The sequence below is a fragment of the Musca autumnalis genome, unplaced genomic scaffold (assembly GCF_047663935.1).
Source record: "Musca autumnalis isolate F117 unplaced genomic scaffold, ASM4766393v1 scaffold_5, whole genome shotgun sequence".
Classification (NCBI taxonomy): Eukaryota; Metazoa; Arthropoda; class Insecta; order Diptera; family Muscidae; genus Musca; species Musca autumnalis.
Genome location: NW_027412088.1, coordinates 6,355,191 through 6,374,149, shown reverse-complemented (window position 1 = coordinate 6,374,149; position 18,959 = coordinate 6,355,191). Strand labels below are relative to the sequence as shown.

The 18,959-nt window shown below is 37.0% G+C and overlaps 1 protein-coding gene across 4 annotated transcripts in view; it reads right to left on the bottom strand.

The window, feature by feature from the left end:
- Drl-2 (tyrosine-protein kinase derailed 2) overlaps window positions 1–18,959 on the bottom strand; it is a 205,591-nt gene that overhangs the window by 130,975 nt on the left and 55,657 nt on the right. For all 4 annotated transcript variants that reach the window (XM_073992140.1, XM_073992142.1, XM_073992141.1 and 1 more), the window contains exon 3: window positions 10,115–11,693. In XM_073992140.1, the coding sequence (XP_073848241.1) occupies window positions 10,115–10,226 (112 nt within the window). In that variant the 5' untranslated portion in view covers window positions 10,227–11,693. The remainder of the gene's footprint in view (window positions 1–10,114; window positions 11,694–18,959) is intronic.

Sequence of the window (18,959 nt, the reverse complement as noted above, 5' to 3'; positions counted from 1 at the left end):
AATACTTAATACGAAATTTCATTCATTTCGGAGGGATATTGAGGCCACAACCTTCTAAATACCAGAAATCCGGAGTTACCGTTCTATGGGGGCTATATGAAGACGTGAACCTATACTGACAAATTTCACGTGGAAAGTTTTATACTCCCAACGAAGACTTTATACAAAATATTAAGTTTGATGTTGAGGCCACAACCTTCAAAATATCGGAAATCGGGAGGTACCGTTATATGGGGGCTATATGAAGACGTGGATCCATGCGGACGAATTTCAGTTGTAAAGTTTCATACCCCTAACGAAGACTTAATACCACGTTTCAGCCATTTCCGTAGGATTTTTAGACCACAAATCCTTGTATATATTTTTGCATATGATTTTGCATATGCTCATTTTATGCAAATATGTAAAATTATGTCAAAATATGCACGATATGCAATGTATGCAAAAGTTTCTGGGCCTAATTCGTTTTATTTTGTGATAAAACGAGTTTCTGTCTAATCAGATTTTCTCTACGACCATCCTAACCATATATGCGTTTGCATGTTTGAACATGGACTATATCGGCCCACTCCTTCGGGTACCTCCCACAAAAAATTTCAGAAAAGTAATTAAGGTCTCCCCTCGAATCGTTTTGATTTTTGTTGTGACAACTTGTTTCGCGGTCCCCATTACGACGGTACAAGTTTTTTCAAGGGCAAGTCCATACTTCCTGAGAAAAGTAACCGAAAGCTGTAAAAATCCGCTGCGGCGCCATTTGTAGTGGATTGAGCTCACGGCAAATCTCGATTGAATAAACCGATTTGGTCAAAATTTGTCAGTCGTAATATTTTGCAAAAGTTCTAAAATGGGCCTTATCGACCCACTCCTCTGGGTACTTTCCCCACAAAAGTTTAAAGCTTTTCCCTAAAATTGTGTGCACGATAACTCCCGAAGACAGTATCCGATTTAGTCCATAGTTAGCACATTGTAATATTTTTACGAGACAGGTCAGGTTAGAATATGGACTATATATGTCAACTCCTTCGGATACCTCCCACACAAAATTTCAGAAAAGTAAAGTTTAGGACCTCCTCTCGAATCGTTTTGAGTTTTCTTGCGATGGTACACGTTTTTTTCAGTGGAAAGTTAATACTCCTTGAGAAAATGACCCGAAAGCTGTAAGAACCCCTACTGCCAGCTTGTGTAGTGGCTGGTACGCACGATAACTCCCGAACCGAATACGGCGTTTGTCCGCACTTTGCATATAGTAATATTTCTTGGAATATTAGATGAATATCGAAGATGGTGCTTATAGGTCCACTCCTGCCGGTACCTCCCCCACAAAAGTTCGAAAATATTCGCTAAAATGGCTGGCGCAATATCTCATAAACAGAACAACCGATTTGCCCCAAACTTTGGATCTCAAAATATTTGGTCCAAATTTAGTTTATGTTCAAAAGTAGGCCCTAAAAATTGGTTTCCACAAATGCAGTTTATTCAGGTTTGGGGTCAACTCCATACACCCCAGCCGGTACCAACTAAAACCAGTGGTGAGCATGATAACTTACGAATTAAATATCCGATTTTACCGAAAAGTGCACATCGTAATATTTCTTCTAGAGGTACTTCGAGTTTCAAGAAGGTCTATATCGGAAAAAACCCTCGGATACTTCACAAACCTTCAACATTTTCACTTGTAGTTAATGGGCAACTCGACGATCGTTTTGCTCCTTTTGGTCCTGTTAACAGCTATTGTGTTTTCTTAGCAGGTCCCTCTATTCAAAGATAATGGTCCAAAAGCGCTAAATCTTCTTAAATATCTGTTGGCCACCATAAACGAAAGGTTTGAATGACTTCGGTCCAACTTTTGTGCATGGTAATAGTTCTGTCAAACGAACATCAAGTTACACGATGGTCTGTACCGAACAACGCCCTCAGGTACCTCCCTCACAACAGTTCAAAATATTAAATTAACAAGTAAAAAAGTATCAGTCGGCTTTGCCGACAGAGATATACCCTCAGCCTGTGAATATTGAAACATTTTTTTCCCCAAAAAACGTATGTATTTAGGAGGTTTTAAAAATTAAGGGCGCATGAACCGACAAAAATGTTGATTAGGATTATACTACTTAAAGGAATGGATTGACCATTAAGGAAGTGTGCCACCAGCCACTACACACATCGGGCTGTTTGCTCAAGAAGTATGGACTTGTCCCTGAAAAAACTTTTACCATCGTAATTGAGGCAGCGAAAGCAAGTTGCTTCGACAAAAATCAAAGTGATTCGATAGCAGGTCTTAAAGTGAACTTATCCGTTTTTTTGTGTGGGAGGTACCGGATGAGTGGACAAATATAGTCCATAGTTTAACCAGATCTATATCTGGTAGATATATTAGAATGTGTGAAGTATAGACCAGTTCGGCCACTCCCTTCAAGAGTTACCGTACGAACAATTTTTCCGAACATTATTGAACTTTTGTGGGGGAGGTACCTGAAGGAGTAGACCGATATGGCTTATCTTCCAACTTAAACTATGTTTGGACAAAATATTACTAAGGCCAAATTTTGGACCGAATCGGCAGATCCGTTCGAGAGTTATCTTCGCTCCAACCACCTCACACGGTGTCATAGGGGTTTTTTTGCAACTTTCAGGCTATTTTCTCAGGAAGTATGGACTTGCCCCTGATGAAATTTTTACCGTCGTGTAGGGTGCGGTGAATACAAGTTGCTAAAACAAGAGCAGGTCCTAAACTGAACTTATCCGAAATTTTGTGTGGGAGGTACCAGAAGCGGTGGACCGATTGACTCCATATTGGAACCACACTTAAGTCTGGTAGACATTTTACGATTTGCAAAGTATGGAACAAATCGGTTACTCCCTTCAAGAGTTATCGTACGTACAAATTTTCCGAACATTTTCGAACTTTTGTGTGGGAGGTACAGGAAGGAGTGGGCCGATATAATCCATCTTCGAACTTAAAATAAGTTTGGACAAAATATTACGAAAGCAAACTTTTGGACCGAATTGGTTGGTCCGTTCGAGAGCTATCGTGCGCTCCAGCCAGCCAGACAGACGGACGGACATTGCTCAATCGACTCCAAATTGTCTGAAACACATTTCGTCCAAACATACTTGGGTTCTAAAACCATTATTTCGATGAGGCACATTTTGCCCGTATGAAATTGTATATACCTTCGTTAGCATAAATGCTGAGGGTATAAAAAAACAATATGTCCTTTCGTGCTAAACAAACTTATAAATGACTAATAGTACGTTTATACATAACAGGATTTAACAAACCCACTGGGTTTCAAATGTCAATTCCTTTGCGTATACGCCAAATAAATCTTCATTAAGAAGGTTAACCCGGCAAAAGGCTATAATATAAACAGGGCCTAAGATCCAAAGATGCCAACTACTACCATGGTTTAAATATTGGGACTTTGTTTCTATTCATCTGCTTCCTCTATCTCTCCTTCTTTATCTTCCAAGCTTGTCATTGTTTTCATATCTTAATTATGTGTTTTGTGGTGACAAAATATATTCTTTTGGTCTCACTTAAAATCAAGGTCCTTACATTTTCCCGCAAACGCTTACGAATACTTTTTTCATAATTTCCATGTTAACTTACCATTGAATTATTTTCCCAAAATAATTAAAATTTTTAATAATTAAAAAAAACACTCTAAAAATGATATATTAGACGATAATAAGCCCCCTCTCCCCTAATGGAAAATATCTTAGTTACGAACTTGTTGATTGCCATTTTTCTTGCTATCCCTCCCACCCTCATCGTATCAAGAAAACGCTTAGCATGGAGCATTTTAGTAAATTGTAATCAAATCAGTGATACATCAACTATTCACTTATTTTGTGGAGCGGAAATGGGCTTTGCTAATTACATTTCGGTTTTTTTGGCCACACAAAACTGTTACTGCCCATTCCATGCCATTCACTCACTTCCTTCATGGTGTTCAGCAATTAAATGGATGGATATTTAGATGGAACTTTAGCATTTATAAATTTTCATTTCAGATTATGGCTAAGTGCCGGAAAATGTTATAAATCTGGGTTAGCCAGCCATCTAGCCATTCCACGGGCCTACCGACCATTCAAGCAAGCTAGCAAGCAGCTAAACCAACCATCGTACGAACGAATAAACCAAACAACCATCCTGTCTGCTATCCAAGTGTGCCATTCATATCTGTTCCACATCCACTTAGCATTCCCTCATCCATTCATTCATTCGTTGCGTTACGTTTTTCCAAGTTGGTTCATTCGTTCGTTGTTGGTGTGGCCTATTCAGGCTTTTAGCTTAGTTAGGCACTTATGGCACCATTAATCAATTTACAAATCAAAATGTTTCAGTTTTTTTTTTCGTTTCGACATTTTCGTTTATGTTTTGTTGGTTCGTTGCCTACTCTGGTCGTTTGCGTATTTCCTAGTCTTTTTCAGGTTCCGTATGCCAGCCACATTAGCATTTGTTTTAACAAAAATCCACAGCTTAGGAAAAAATTGGAACGACGAACCTCCTCTCTCATAGAAAAGAAACTGCAAAGTTATTAGAAAGAGGAAAGGGAAATGAGCTTAGAAGTAAAACAACGACACCAAGGAGAGCTGTGGAGGAGGAGGTGGTATTCATACCTTGGAGAATTGCCATTTCATCCTGTGCAATTATAAAGCTAACGTCGCCGTTGTTTCTATCCTCATTTGCCAAGTAACACACCAACATCCAAGGTCTTGTCATAACACACGGCTCATATACTTATGGCACTTTTGTTTACAACGAAAACGAAAGAAAAAATAAGAACAACAACGAGAACTTTCACCATTGTCACAGGCCGTGGCAGTGTCAATGCTATTGCCACAGCACAAAACATTTAGCGTGGCCATAGGAAGTGGTAGCAGATATGGGCATGAATCTCAACTAGCACCAGGCGAGACCATTAATTTTAAGGATTTCCTAATATTATTTTTCTTCTTCTGAAAAATATATTTCTTCATTCGTTTGTTTGCTTTTGTATTTCTTAAGTGTGTTGTTACTTCGTTGCGTTTTTTTGCAGGAAGCCCAATGCCGCAATACATCAATGTTGTGAATATCGATAGCCTGTGTAGAAATGTGTTTGGATATTGTAAGACAGTAGCTCTCAAGTATTCCAAAGTGTGTAAGGGTGTGGGTGTGTGTGTGAAGGAATATTTGATTGAAAGCACTTTTTGTCTTTCCGGAGACAATAGGCAAGGGTCACATTACCGAATAATTTGTTATTTCTACCACTTGTGTTTGTTTGTGCCATTGTGTTTGGTTACAATTCTCTTTGGTGTCTTCAACAGGATGATTATTATTTCTGTTTGAATTGTTGCTTTTTGTGCTTACATTTCACTTTTTCTTCGAGTATTGTTTTTGGCTTCGTATTTGATAAGAAATGGGGGTTCTCTTGGAAGGAAGGGAAGGTGGAAGAAAACATGTCGAAGGAAATAAATAAATAAAACAAATAAATAATGATACAGATGGCCTATGAATTGATAGAATTTCTGGGAAAATTGGTTACCAAAGGCGTAGGAAAAAAGTGATGGAATGATGTTCAAACAAGGAAGGACAGAGGCGAAAACCCTTAACGTGGAAAATTCAACTCGGAAGGTACATTTTGTTTGGTTGTAGAGACTAATGTGACAGTCTTAATGATAGTTTGGTACTGAGAACTTTTTCCGATGTATATCATTTAAACACAGACATGCGTTGATACACTTTGAATGTATAGGATAGCCTTGTAGTCAACAAAAGCGTGATAAGCAGTGACTAGTCTCTCTTACGGCTTCCCTGACTGAAGCTGACAGTGGATTTACGAAGACATTGACCATAGGTTTTATATCTTCAAACAGTACGCTGTATTAACTAAGACGCGGTAGACATTTTATACCGCCCTCAGGTATTGGTTATTTCCAATCACCTTCTTAATTAATACTGGTTACCAACAGTTTAGTATTGTGATCTGTTCATAATTTTATAACATTAGGTCCATTAGATAACTTCGCAAGTAATAAGTATTTGGAAGATCTTGTAAGTATTTGCAACTACTTCTCATTTGTATTTTATTGAGCAATTTTGTTATCGAACAGCATTTGGTAAAAGTTTGTACAAACTTTTGTGTTATCGAACAGACCTATTATATGTGCCACATGATTTTTCTCAAGGAAAATTTATATAAGGTATGTATATGCACGAATTACAACAACTAACAAATTTACAAAAACAACATTGTTATTGAAAATGAATGTCAAAAAAAAAATTGAATAATAAGGTCGTTCCAAAAATTTTCTGAGGAAAAACATAAATACATTTTGAAAATCCTCAAAAATAGAACAAATTTTAATCAAAATATAATATAAAGCATTCAGAATTGTCGTAGGTCTATTTATTACACGTTTCGTTTATTATGAAAAGCAGTATTTTATGGTAGCAAATTTCGAAGTTCCAAATTTTATGAGTAGACCCTATTACATTTTGAAAAGTAAATTTACAAAAAAAAAAGTAAAAATACAGCAGATTGCACTTCTACCTTATATAAATATGCCTTGGCTTTTCTCTTTTCGATAAAATGTTCGACTTTATTTAAACTTTTTTAAATTTCCCTCCATTCCATTACTTTTTTATTGGAATCGAATTGATCGGTATTTTTTTAATGCAGAGCCCAATTTCCTCTTTTAAGGCTTGATTCGTCGTCGGCTCTTTCGCGTAAACCATCGACTTCAAAAAAACCCCAAAGAAAAACACCTAAAGGTGTTAAATCGCACGATCTAGGCGGCCAATTCTGGTCTCCAAAACCCGAAATAACACGACCGGGAAATGACTGATGCAGCAATTGAGTTGTGGCGCCGTCTTGTTAAAACCACATGCCCTCCATATTCATTTTTTTCAATTCTAACGAACTCCCTTCGCTGTCCATGGTCAGCTGACTTCAGCTACTGAGTTAATTGCACTTTGTATGCCTGAAGATGCAAATCTTTCATCAAAATTCGCTACATAGTGCATTTGGAGACACCAATTTGCTGATCTCGGTGTCGAATTGAGGGGAAAGAGTTTAAGCGACATCATCACGTACAGCTGCGACATTTACGGTCGATCGAACTGGTCGAAGGCGCGTTGTTATCTTTACATGACTAACAGACCCAGTTTTGGCAAATTTGTCCATTAATCTCTTTACAGTTGACTCTTTTGGGGCATTATTGTGACCCCTATCTGATCGCAATTTGCGAACTGTAGCCGCAAAACTTTAACCATTTTGGTAGAACAATTTCGCAATGAGAATACGTTGTTAATTTGTGTAGCGCTCCATTTTTATTTACCTCGTACCTTCTACTAACAAACAATACCAATAGGTCAAATGTCAAACAATAACACTCAGAATGGTGCCAAATTTAAAAATTGCGTTCTAGTTGGGACCCCCTTTATAAGAAGGATTTTTTTGTTATACCCTCAGTCGTTAGGCTAACGAAATAATGATTTTAGACCCTAAGTATGTTTGGACGAAATCTGTTTCAGTCAATTTGGTGCCGATTTCACCATGTCCGTGTGTCTGACTGGAGCGCACTATAACTCTCGAACGGACCAATTTGGCTGTTGTAATATTTTGTTAAAACTTAGATTAAGTTCGAAGATGGGTCACATCAGTGCACTCCATGTCCGTGTGTCTGGCTGGAGTGCACTATAACTCTCGAACGGACCAATTTGGCTGTGGTAATATTTTGTCAAAACTTAGATTAAGTTAGAAGATGGTTCACATCAGTGCACTCCCTCGTTTACACAAAAGGGACTCGAAGGAACTAAACGATTTGGTCCATACTTTGCACCTCGTAATATATCTACCCGATATAGATCAAGTTTGAATATAGACTATATCGGTCCACTCCTCCGGGTATCTCTCACACAAAATTTCGGAAAAGTGCAATATCTCTTAAATGGATCAACCGATTTGATCGAAATAGGTTTCAGACAATTTGGAGTCGATTTAGCCATGTTCGTCTGTCTGTCTGTCTGTCTGGCTGTAGCGCACGATAACTCTCGAACGGATCAGACGATTTGATTTATATTTTGGGTATCGTAATATTTTGTCCAAGCTTAGTTTAAGTTCGAAGAGAGGTCATATGGGCCCCCTTCCGGCACTTTGGACATGGAATCCCTTTGGTTTTTGTTGTAGCAGGTTGTATTCGCTTTCTTTCTCTATTACGACGTTACATGTTTTTCGGGGGCAATTCCTTACTTCTTGAGATAATGGCCCAAAAGCTCCAAAAAAGCCTGCCGGCACCAACTAAACTGGGTAGTATGTAAGATAACCTTACACCGATTTTGTCCAAACGTTTTACATCGTATTATACGTTGTTGTTGTTGTAGCAGCATGAAACCTACGTAGAATCGTAGGCATGGCATATTATACGTCAGAAGTATAGTGTGCTACTTATTTTCTTTAGGTCGAGGCTGAGGGTATATCTCAAGCAGACTGATACTTTTTTTAATTGCTTCTATAAACTTTTTTGATTGGGTCTGTCAGTGGAATAGTTGGGCTTACTGTTTACGATACCTACCTCACAAACGCCTAAAAATTTAAGTTGGAAGCTTCCAAAACTTCTCTTATCACCTACGAACATTTATTGGCTGAGGGTATTTAGGGCAGAGTTGCTGCGCTTAAATGCACGGCTTCTGACGTTTTCATATGTGAACTTGATATTGGATATGTTTCGTCCTTTTTGGAATATTTATGCTAGGTAGTACTGAATGTATGTAATAAGTCCCTACTGGGTTATCTAGCCTGAACCCCTGATCAACTATTTTCTGATTTTCTCACACATTAATGATTAAACATTTAATGTCAAACCGCAATAATTTGCGTTAAGAAATGTTCGTTTAATGTCAATTTGACACGAAAACCCACTCTGAAAAACATTGTTAATATTTCGTTGTTCATGTTGTTCACTTAGTGATACATGTGTAAGTAAGCCGTGAAAACATATTTTTCCACATGTGAACAGTATTTGAAAATAGGAGGAAATGGCGGGGAGGTATATTTAAATAAACATATAGCATACTGACGAAATGAGCTGGGACTTTAAAGGATCTGTATTCACCAAGGATCTAGGTCCGCATATGGGGGCCATGCACATGACTTTAAATTAATTCCCACCATACATGAACATAGAGTTATACTCTCGCATCTCTGATAAATGTATACCTTACTGTAAAGTTGTCAATATAAAATAAAAGAACCAATTTGTTCCTTTAATTGGTAAATCAAAAGAAATAAAAGACGGAAGATTAATTTAGAGCAACGTCTTGCTTAGGGTTCAAAATGAAAAAGGATTATGGCACTTTCTGCACAATGAATATGTGATAGCTAATCTCTTTATCAGTATTGAAAAACGCAGAACCAAAATTCTTTTAAAATGAGTATTGGGAGCCAATCCTCAAATTGTCCAATGTGGCCCATATCATACTTTATAAAATTATTTTAAATGCAAGCACTCATTAAATACATTATAGCTCCATATTAAAGTCCACCAAAAATGTAAAAGAACACTTAGCATTTAATATTCTTGTTAAAGATTGTACTAAATTCCAAAACGAAATGGCACTAAAGAATTCATAAAATTTCCTCAACAGAAACGGACAGTTAAGCATTTCTTTTCTTTTACTTAACTACGCTTGTGTGTCATTTTCCTTTGTGTCTACTCATCATCATCATCAGTAGCAATGGCATCATTCTCATCGAATGTGTCATTTTATAATCAATCACTTTGGCATTTATACTCAGGCCCTGTCCTTTTCTCCGCCTCAACCATTCATTCATTCCATTCATCAAGACTTTTTACAGTTCATGCTGGCTGGCTAGTTGGTTGGTTGGTCATTGTCTTTGTCTCTCTCTCTTGTCAGACATATTGACACACAACTAATGCTCAAGGGCCAAGTGATATAAGAAAAACCCTCAGTAAATTGGTTAAAAGCTTTAAAGAGAAATATAGCTTCCGCTCCCCTTCCAACTAAAATCATGGCAAGACGATAACAGATATTGATGTTGATGGAATAGCAAATTCAGTGGCTAGAAAAAGTAAAACAAAGAGAACAAGTAATGTAATCTCTACTTACGCATAAGTTTCATCACTTCTTTGTGGCTTATAAACACGTTAAGATAACCACTTGACAACAGGGGATACCAGGCAACCATTAGGCCCCAATACAATAACCAAATTTTGGCCATTTGTTAGGTTGTTGTGTTGTGTTGCTTAGACGGAAAGCCCTTCTAGGCAAATAGCTGCACAGTTAATAGATGATATAAAAGCAGGATGACAGGGATAAGCTAGCGGCAGTAGCACAATGGCAGTATTAGGGAACTTCTTTATTGTGGGCAGTGATAATTGTACTTTTTGTTTTTGTTGAGTGTCTGCTGCTATGGTGTTTCGTCGTTGATGAAATCGTTGGTTAAATTTAAAAAATCATTAAAAGCATTTAAATTGACAATTTTCCTTTGAGCTGTTATTTGACTTTGCCTCAATACCGACAACACCAGTCTGTCACTCAGTCAGTCAGTCAGTGACCGGGCAAAGCTGGGATATGTAGTTGAGTTGCGTTAACTCGACTTCGTTTTAAATTTAAATTTTTTGCTGCCGTTGCAGATATGGATGTGTGGCAGTCGAGTTGTTGTTGTTATTGCTGCTTGTTTGGTTGAAGGATTGTTTTTGTTTTCTTTTTTGCAGTGCTGTTTTTTCGCCTTTGCCACATTAAATTCAGACCAGTCAACAATTTAGAGTGACAGCATTTGTTTCCCTTTTCCGGTGCAGCAACATCCAGCAGCACCCAGTTACAGGACGACGAATGACAGGATCAGGCCTTTAGTTAGAGTTTAAGTTATAGGAGATTAAAAATGGAGTTGGGATATGTTTGTGTGAGGCAAGTGATGAAGGGAGTTTGGTTCTTCGGTTAGTGGTTGGACGTGTAGAAAGTGCGGGTGTAAGCATATGTTGTCTCGCCTGTCACGTGGTTGTTGCTTTGATAATACTCCTCTAAATATATGCAGAATTGTGTATGCTACACGTTGTGTGCTGCTCAACAATGCCAACAACACCGACGACAACGACGATGATGACAAGTATGTGATGTTGCTGGCTCTTTGGTGCCTGTTGGTATTGCTGCTGATGTTTCTGATGATTTGGTTGCTTGGAGACCATCACCATGCTTGTTACATTTTCATGTTTCTCTGATGTTGCTCTAGCTGGCGTTCCTGTTGTTTTGGTGGCAGTCTGTCTGAATGTTGGCTCGTCTGACTGTGACTGTGTGACTTGACTTTAGCATATCACAAGGCTTTCACTCAAAAATATGTATTTTTTTCATCTCCATGTCCCACCACGTCTATGTAGTGTATACATATGTACAAGTTTCTGATGCTGTTGTTGTTGTTGTTGTTAAGAGTATGTTTACAGAGGATGAATCCCAATTGTTGGTTAAGTGACAATATATGGGGCGATTGCTGCTCAGTTGTCGGTATTTTTGTTTCAACTTTTACCAACTCTTGGATATGGTTCACTTTGGCGGACAGGCCTTAGATCCAGTGCTGTTGTTTCAGTATTTTGTTTCCACTGGCAGCTACTGCATCTCCTGTACTTGTCACTTTGTTGCCGTTTACCCCCCTCTTCTGGAGAAAGTTAAGAGCAAACAGACAGAGGAAGAACTGAAAGAAAAAAAGAAAAGCAAAAGAAAAAGTTAAATATAGAATTTCAACATTTGGCTTAAATGTAAAGACTAAACGAACAATTTTCTATTGAAAAGTCAAACTGAGTTTGAACAGAGTTACTCACTCACTCGCTCGTTCGCTCGCTCAGTCAGTTTGTTATTTGAAAGTCCAATAAGGATTCTCACATATAATGTACATAGAAACATATCGTCACCATAAACGCCCGAAGTAGTATCTCCAAAAAAGTCAAAATTAGGTTTTTGATTGAATCTAATACATATGACTATCATATATGCTCTTGCAAAATGTGAAGCTTCTACGCTGAAAGTAACGATCCTTTTCAAGAAAAGGAATTTCGGAAAATGTGTTAACATTGCAGATTTTGTTGTAATGACGGATCCCAACACCAAGCGTTTCCACGTTTTTCATTTTATAACGTTTTTTGCTTCTCCTGTAAAATTATTATTTTGTTAGTTACGACTTTTGGCGTTTATGGTGACGATATATACATATAATGCATATGTATGAGTTCTTGTATAAAACACACACATGACAAAAAAAAAAAACAAGAAAATATATTCAAGATATGCTTGGTTGGGTAGCTGGTTGCTTTGATGATTGAATTTCAGCTTATGTTGGTTGCACAGTGATATTTTCAAACATTTTATAAATTGTGTATATCGCGGATAGATAATCCCAAATCACAATCAACTATAAATAATAACGTAGAGTTGAAATTCAAATTTTTAAATGAATAAGAGGAAGTTTTTATGTGTCATAAGGAAAACTGGAATACTCGAAAATATGATAATACCTGAAATGGATGTACAGTAGAGTGACCCAAAAACCTGTACGCGCTGGACGATCAAATTCGATCCCATTTTCAAAATTTTTTGTAGGATTCGGTTTTTAGCCACGAATGATTGGACCATAAATGCGGCCTTTAGAGATTTTTCGTGTTTGGATCAAATGAAAAAGATTTAGGGGATAGACCTTCCAAAATTTTTTTGATCGCCATACTATGCATATCTTGCAACTTGCCATTTCAAATTACATCCAATGCAGTAAGAAAATGTGTCTACAATTCTCAAAATATTCGAAGTCGGGATTACCGTGGATCGAAATAACTCATTATGTTCATCTGCTGAAAAAACCAATTCGTTTGGATGTAGGAGTGATTACAACAGATGGACGGTCTGACATGGCTAGATCGACTTGGACTTTATCCTAATCAAATCTTAAACCGAATTTTGTTTGCTATCACTTTTATTGTGGTGCTAACTTGGTAATCAATACATCTTGCGAAGACGCTATTCAGCGCGAAGATAGTTCCATGTTGTTTTTCGCGAGTTTCTTCATTAAAGGGTTTCTTGTATGTATGTAGTTTATTGGGTTGAGTCTATGTGAGTAGAGGTTGCTGGAAAACAGATAGACAATCAGTACATGCTTTCCGAGAGACATGGTTGTAATCAGCAATTCCAGAACAATTTTTGTGCGACAGTGGTGCAATGGTAAGAACGTCCGCCTTGCACTAAATAAAATAAAATAAAATAAAATAAAATAAAATAAAATAAAATAAAATAAAATAAAATAAAATAAAATAAAATAAAATAAAATAAAATAAAATAAAATAAAATAAAATAAAATAAAATAAAATAAAATAAAATAAAATAAAATAAAATAAAATAAAATAAAATAAAATAAAATAAAATAAAATAAAATAAAATAAAATAAAATAAAATAAAATAAAATAAAATAAAATAAAATAAAATAAAATAAAATAAAATAAAATAAAATAAAATAAAATAAAATAAATAAACAGCATACATTCCAACGGTGGCAAAGTGTCCCTCATCGTGTTGTAGGCGACATTTCTTGAGTATTTAAGTCATGTATATCTATTTTATAAGTGGTGTCGTAAGACACACCGTACGGGTTCGGCGATAAAAACTAGGACCCTTATCATGGAACTAATATGAATCGGCGTGCACTCATGGGAGAAGTTTCCTGTGTTCTTTAGGGGACGGGTATGAGAGCATATAGATCATTTCTGTACTGTGAATAAATATACTACAGTTTTCTGCATCCATGCAGCTCCTAACGGCAGTACCCGCTTAGTACTACTCTGTCCCTTATAAACGCTAGTTTGTTTTCTGGAGATGAGCTCAAAAATTTCTTCCTGTAAGAAAACAATTCAAATGAAAACCTCAACAATTATATTTTGTTCATATGGAAACTCATTTTTTCGGTGAGTCCGAACGGAATATATAATGGCACATTCAGTAAAGGTGGTAATATTGTCAGCGATCGATTTTCGATATGTAATGTTCATTCGTTTTTATACCCTCAGCATTTATGCTAACGAGGGTATATCAGGAATATTGTCAAATATTTCATATTCCACTTCAGAAAAAAAGGATAAATTTTTTTCGCGCTACATCAACGATTTTTGATATGTAGGTTAAGAAAAAGATTCCCAGTACGAATTTGGTCGCGAGCCAATTTTTGGTTGTTGCGGATAAAAGTTATGGCGCTTTTATTTCGCTTTTTATGAAAGAAAATATTATAAAAACGCTAATTATTTTAATGAGCACAATTGTTACTAAAAAGTTCTCTCGAAGTGACTTCAGCGAGTAGATTGCATAATACCTGCAAAATGTTACACAGAATTCGCGGAATGTACATAAAATTGATAAATTATTGAATATAAGTCTACTTTTTTCAAAATTAAGGCCCATTTAGTGGTCATATAATTACATAAAAAATTGTTGTGGATCCAAACTTCACGGCGAATCAAATGAGACTGCAATCATACAGATTGGTGTTATAGTTTGGATGTTACAGCCAAAATAAGCACATATTTTGGTCAAAAAAAAATTTTTAGTTTGAAAAAATATTTTTTTCACATGCATTATGTAGTAGAAAATGTTGTAAAAATTTATAGGAATACTTCCTTCATTTTGCTTAAATCTCCCAACAAAATAGACGGATTTTGCTTTATTGACATTCGTATTAAAGCTTTCCCATTAGGGAAGCTAATTGGGTTGATGAGGATATATGTCAAAGCTTCTGAAATGGAAATAGAGGTCAAATAACCCATTTTTATTTATATGCATTTTAAAATACGCGTAAAGCGCGTAATTATCAAAATCAGTTTGTCCGCATGTGATTTTCATGTACAGCAAGATCGTAGCTTTTAATTTGAATATAATTTTCGAAGTTGAATTTGGTGGCTAAGATGTAGCATCGGCTGCATCTTAGTGCCTAAAAACCTATATAACGTCGCTAACTTGCGCGGAGTGCGTATGCTTTTTGTCCGCATCCGATTTCAGTGTCCACCATAAAAATCTACATCTATATATATCTATTTCAAGGCGGTCAACGAAGAACCGTGGATGTAGCATCACACACTATTTTTTGGGATAAAACAAGTAAAAAAGTATCAGTCGGCTTTGCCGACAGAGATATACCCTCAGCATGTGTATATTGAAACAATTTTTTCCAAAAATACGCTTTAAAAATTTTGGGCGTTTGAACCGATGAAAATGTTGATTAGGATTAAAGATCAAAAGTTTTGCGGAGGAGATACTAAAAGGAATGGATCGACATTGACCGTTATGGAAGTGGATCTCCAGCCGCAACATATGGTGCCACAGGGGGTTTTTACACTCTTCGGGCTGTTTGCTCAAGAAGTATGGACTTGCCCCTAAAAAAACTTTTAACATCGTAAATGAGGCAGCGAATGCAAGTTGCTTCAACAAAAATCAAAGTGATTCTATGGCAGGTCTTAAAGTGAACTTATCCGAAATTTTGTATGGGAGGTACTGGATAGAGTGGACAAATATAGTCCATATTTGAACCTGATCTATATCTGGTAGACATATTAGGATGTGTAAAGTATAGACCAATTCAGCCACTCCCTTCAAGAGTTACCGTACGAACAATTTTTCCGAACATTATTGAACTTTTGTGGGGGAGGTACCTGAAGGAGTGGACCGATATGGCTTATCTTCAAACTTAAACTATGTTTGGACAAAATATTACTAAGCCCGTATTTTGGACGGAATCGGCAGATCCGTTCGAGAGTTATCGTGCGCTCCAACCACATTACACGGTGTCATAGGGGTTTTTTGCAACTTTCATGCTATTTTCTCAGGAAGTATGGACTTGCCCCTGATGAAACTTGTACCGTTGTATGGAGGTCACTTAATACAAGTTGCTAAAACAAAAATCAAAGCGATTCGAGAGATGGCCCTAAACTGAATTTTTCCGAAATTTTGTGTGGGAGGTACCCGAAGGAGTGGACCTATTGAGACCCTATTGGAACCTCATATTACTCAGGTAGAAAGTTTACACTATACAAAGTATGGACCAAATCGGTCACTCCTTTCAAGAGTTATCGTGCGCACAAACTTTCCGAACATTTTCGAACTTTTGTGGGGGAGGTACCGGAAGGGGTGGACCGATGTAGCTCATCTTCGAACTTAAACTAAGTTTGGGCAAAATATTACGAAAGCCAAAATTTGAACCGAATCGGTTCATCCGTTCGAGAGTTATCGTGCGCTCCAGCCAGCAGGACAGACAGACAGACAGACGGACATGGCTAGATCGACTCCAAATTGTCTGAAACACATTTCGTCCAAACATACTTGGGGTCTAAAACCATTATTTCGATGAGGCACATTTTCATCCTATCAAAGTGTATATACCCTCCTTAGCCTAAAGGCTGAGGGTATAATTAATGTAGCTCCCTTATCAGTGAAATTTTCAAATCTCTGTTTCCGCTAAAACGAAGATGCTGTATTAGTTGTTTCATTGCAGTGGAAACGAACCGCAGAAAACGCGATAAAATACGCGATATTTCCAAAAACAATTTTAGGTGATTTTTCTACTTTGGATTTTCTTGTAACTCGCGTTTTAGTGGATGGATTTTCACGGAGAATGATTTATTAGATCCGGAACGTAAAAAACTAAAATGTGCAATCAAGTACGAGGAAATCGAATGACAATTGTAAAAATTAGGCCCGAATAATATGATTTTTAGAAAAATATTCACACAAAATTTCGTCATTTCGATACATATTTCTGTGAAGCTGTGGAGGCTACATTCACGATATACGTATCAAAAAGCTCAGAATCGCAAGTACTATAATCCTATTAAAGCCTTTTTGAAAAATCTGTTTGCGGAACGCGACTAGAAGAAAATGTCAAAAAACACTGTAAATTTGGCTTCAAAATGTCAGCGTCATTTAATGGTAGACGCAGATGAAATTTTGAAAAGTTATACATTAGTGAGATTATCCTTATTTAGTTGGCTTCTACTTTTACTTTGACAGGAAAATCGTGAGAAGTTTGGTTTACTCACAAATCGAGAGAAAACAAAAAAAAGACACGTTGGCTTCAACCCATTTTTACCCTTTTTTTAACATAAATTTAGCCACAGCTTCCACGCAAATTAACTTTTGAGGCCAATATTTTTTGCCACGTCCAAAAACATTTCATTTTATCCATAAACATTTAATTTGTATAATATACAATTACAAGTCGCGTGTTCTAAAAGGGTAAACCTTGGCTTCAGCTATGTTAAATTTTCAAAAATATTGGTGATATACACTTTCATAAGGGCAACATGTGCCTCATCGAAATAATGGTTTTAGACCCCAAGTATGTTTGGACGAAATGTGTTTTAGACAATTTGGAGTCGATTGAGCAATGTCCGTCCGTCTGTCTGACAGGTTGGAGCGCACGATAACTCTCGAACGGAACAAGCGATTCGGTCCAAAATTTGGCTTTTGTAATATTTTGTCCAAACTTAGTTTAAGTTCGAAGATGGGTTATATCGGTCCACTCTTTCCGGTACCTCCCCCACAAAAGTTCGAAAAAGTTCGGAAAAATTGTATGTACGATAACTCCTGAAGAAAGTAACCGATTCGGTCCATAATTTGCAACTCGTGAAATGTCTACCAGACTTAGATGAGGTTCCAATATGGACTCAATCGGTCCACTCCTTCGTGTACCTTCCACACAAAATTTCGGATAAGTTCAGTTTAAGACCTGCTCTCGAATCGCTTTGAATTTTGTTTTAGCAACTTGCATTCACTGCCCCCCATACGATGGTACAAGTTTCATCAGGTGAAAGTTCGTACTTCCTGAGAAAATAGCCTGAGAGTTGCACAAAACCCTTGTGACACCATGTGAGGTGATTGGAGCGAAAGATAACTCTCGAACGGATCTGCCGATTGGGTCCAAAATGAGGCCTTAGTAATATTTTGTCCAACACAGTTTATGTTCGAAGATAAGCCATATCGGTCCACTCCTTCAGGCAACTCGCCCACAAAATTTCAAAAATGTTCGGAAAAATTGTTTGTACGGTAACTTTTGAAAGGAGTGGCCGAATTGGTCCATACTTTACACATCCTAATATATCTACCAGATATAGATTAGGTTCAAATATGGACTTTATTTGTCCACTTCATCCAGTACCTCCCAAACAAAATTTCAGATATGTTCACTTTAAGACCTGCTATCGAATCACTTTGATTTTTGTTGAAGCAACTTGCATTCGCTGCCTCAATTACGAAGGTAAAAGTTTTTTTAGGGGCAAATCCACACTTCTTGAGCAAACAGCCCGATGGGTGTAAAAACCCCCATATGGCACCATATGCAGTGGCTGAAGATCCACTTCCATAATGGTCAATGTCGATCCATTGCTTTAAGTATTTCCTCCGCAAAACTTTTGCTCTATAATCTTAATCAACATTTTTGTCGTTTCATACGCCCAAAATTTTTAAAAACCTCTAAATACATAAGTTTTTTGGGGAAAAATTTGGTCTGTTCCAGTATTGCAAGAATCTACTAATTTTTACTATTTTTTCGATAACATAAAGGAAAAATGTTATCGTAGTAAAAAAGAGAAGCTTCTTGCAGGTTCTGGAACAGAGCAATTGTTTCAATATACACAGGCTGAGGGTATACCTATGTCGGCCAAGCCGACTGATACTTTTTTACTTGTTAAAGTCCAATAATGCAGATTTGGGAAGACGTCCGGATAGGTAAAAAATGTATACTTTCAAGGATGGCTCTAGGACTGACCGCCGAGTCCCTTATTGAGATTTTTCCTTATACCGCATCAAAACGAGATGGGAAGTGAAAAGTATATTGCCAAGCATGCCATGGAAGTTTTTGTAAGTCCACTTATGTTCCAGACAATTTGGAGTCGATTTAGCTAATCCCTCGGGCTGGTTTACACGATAACACTCGAAG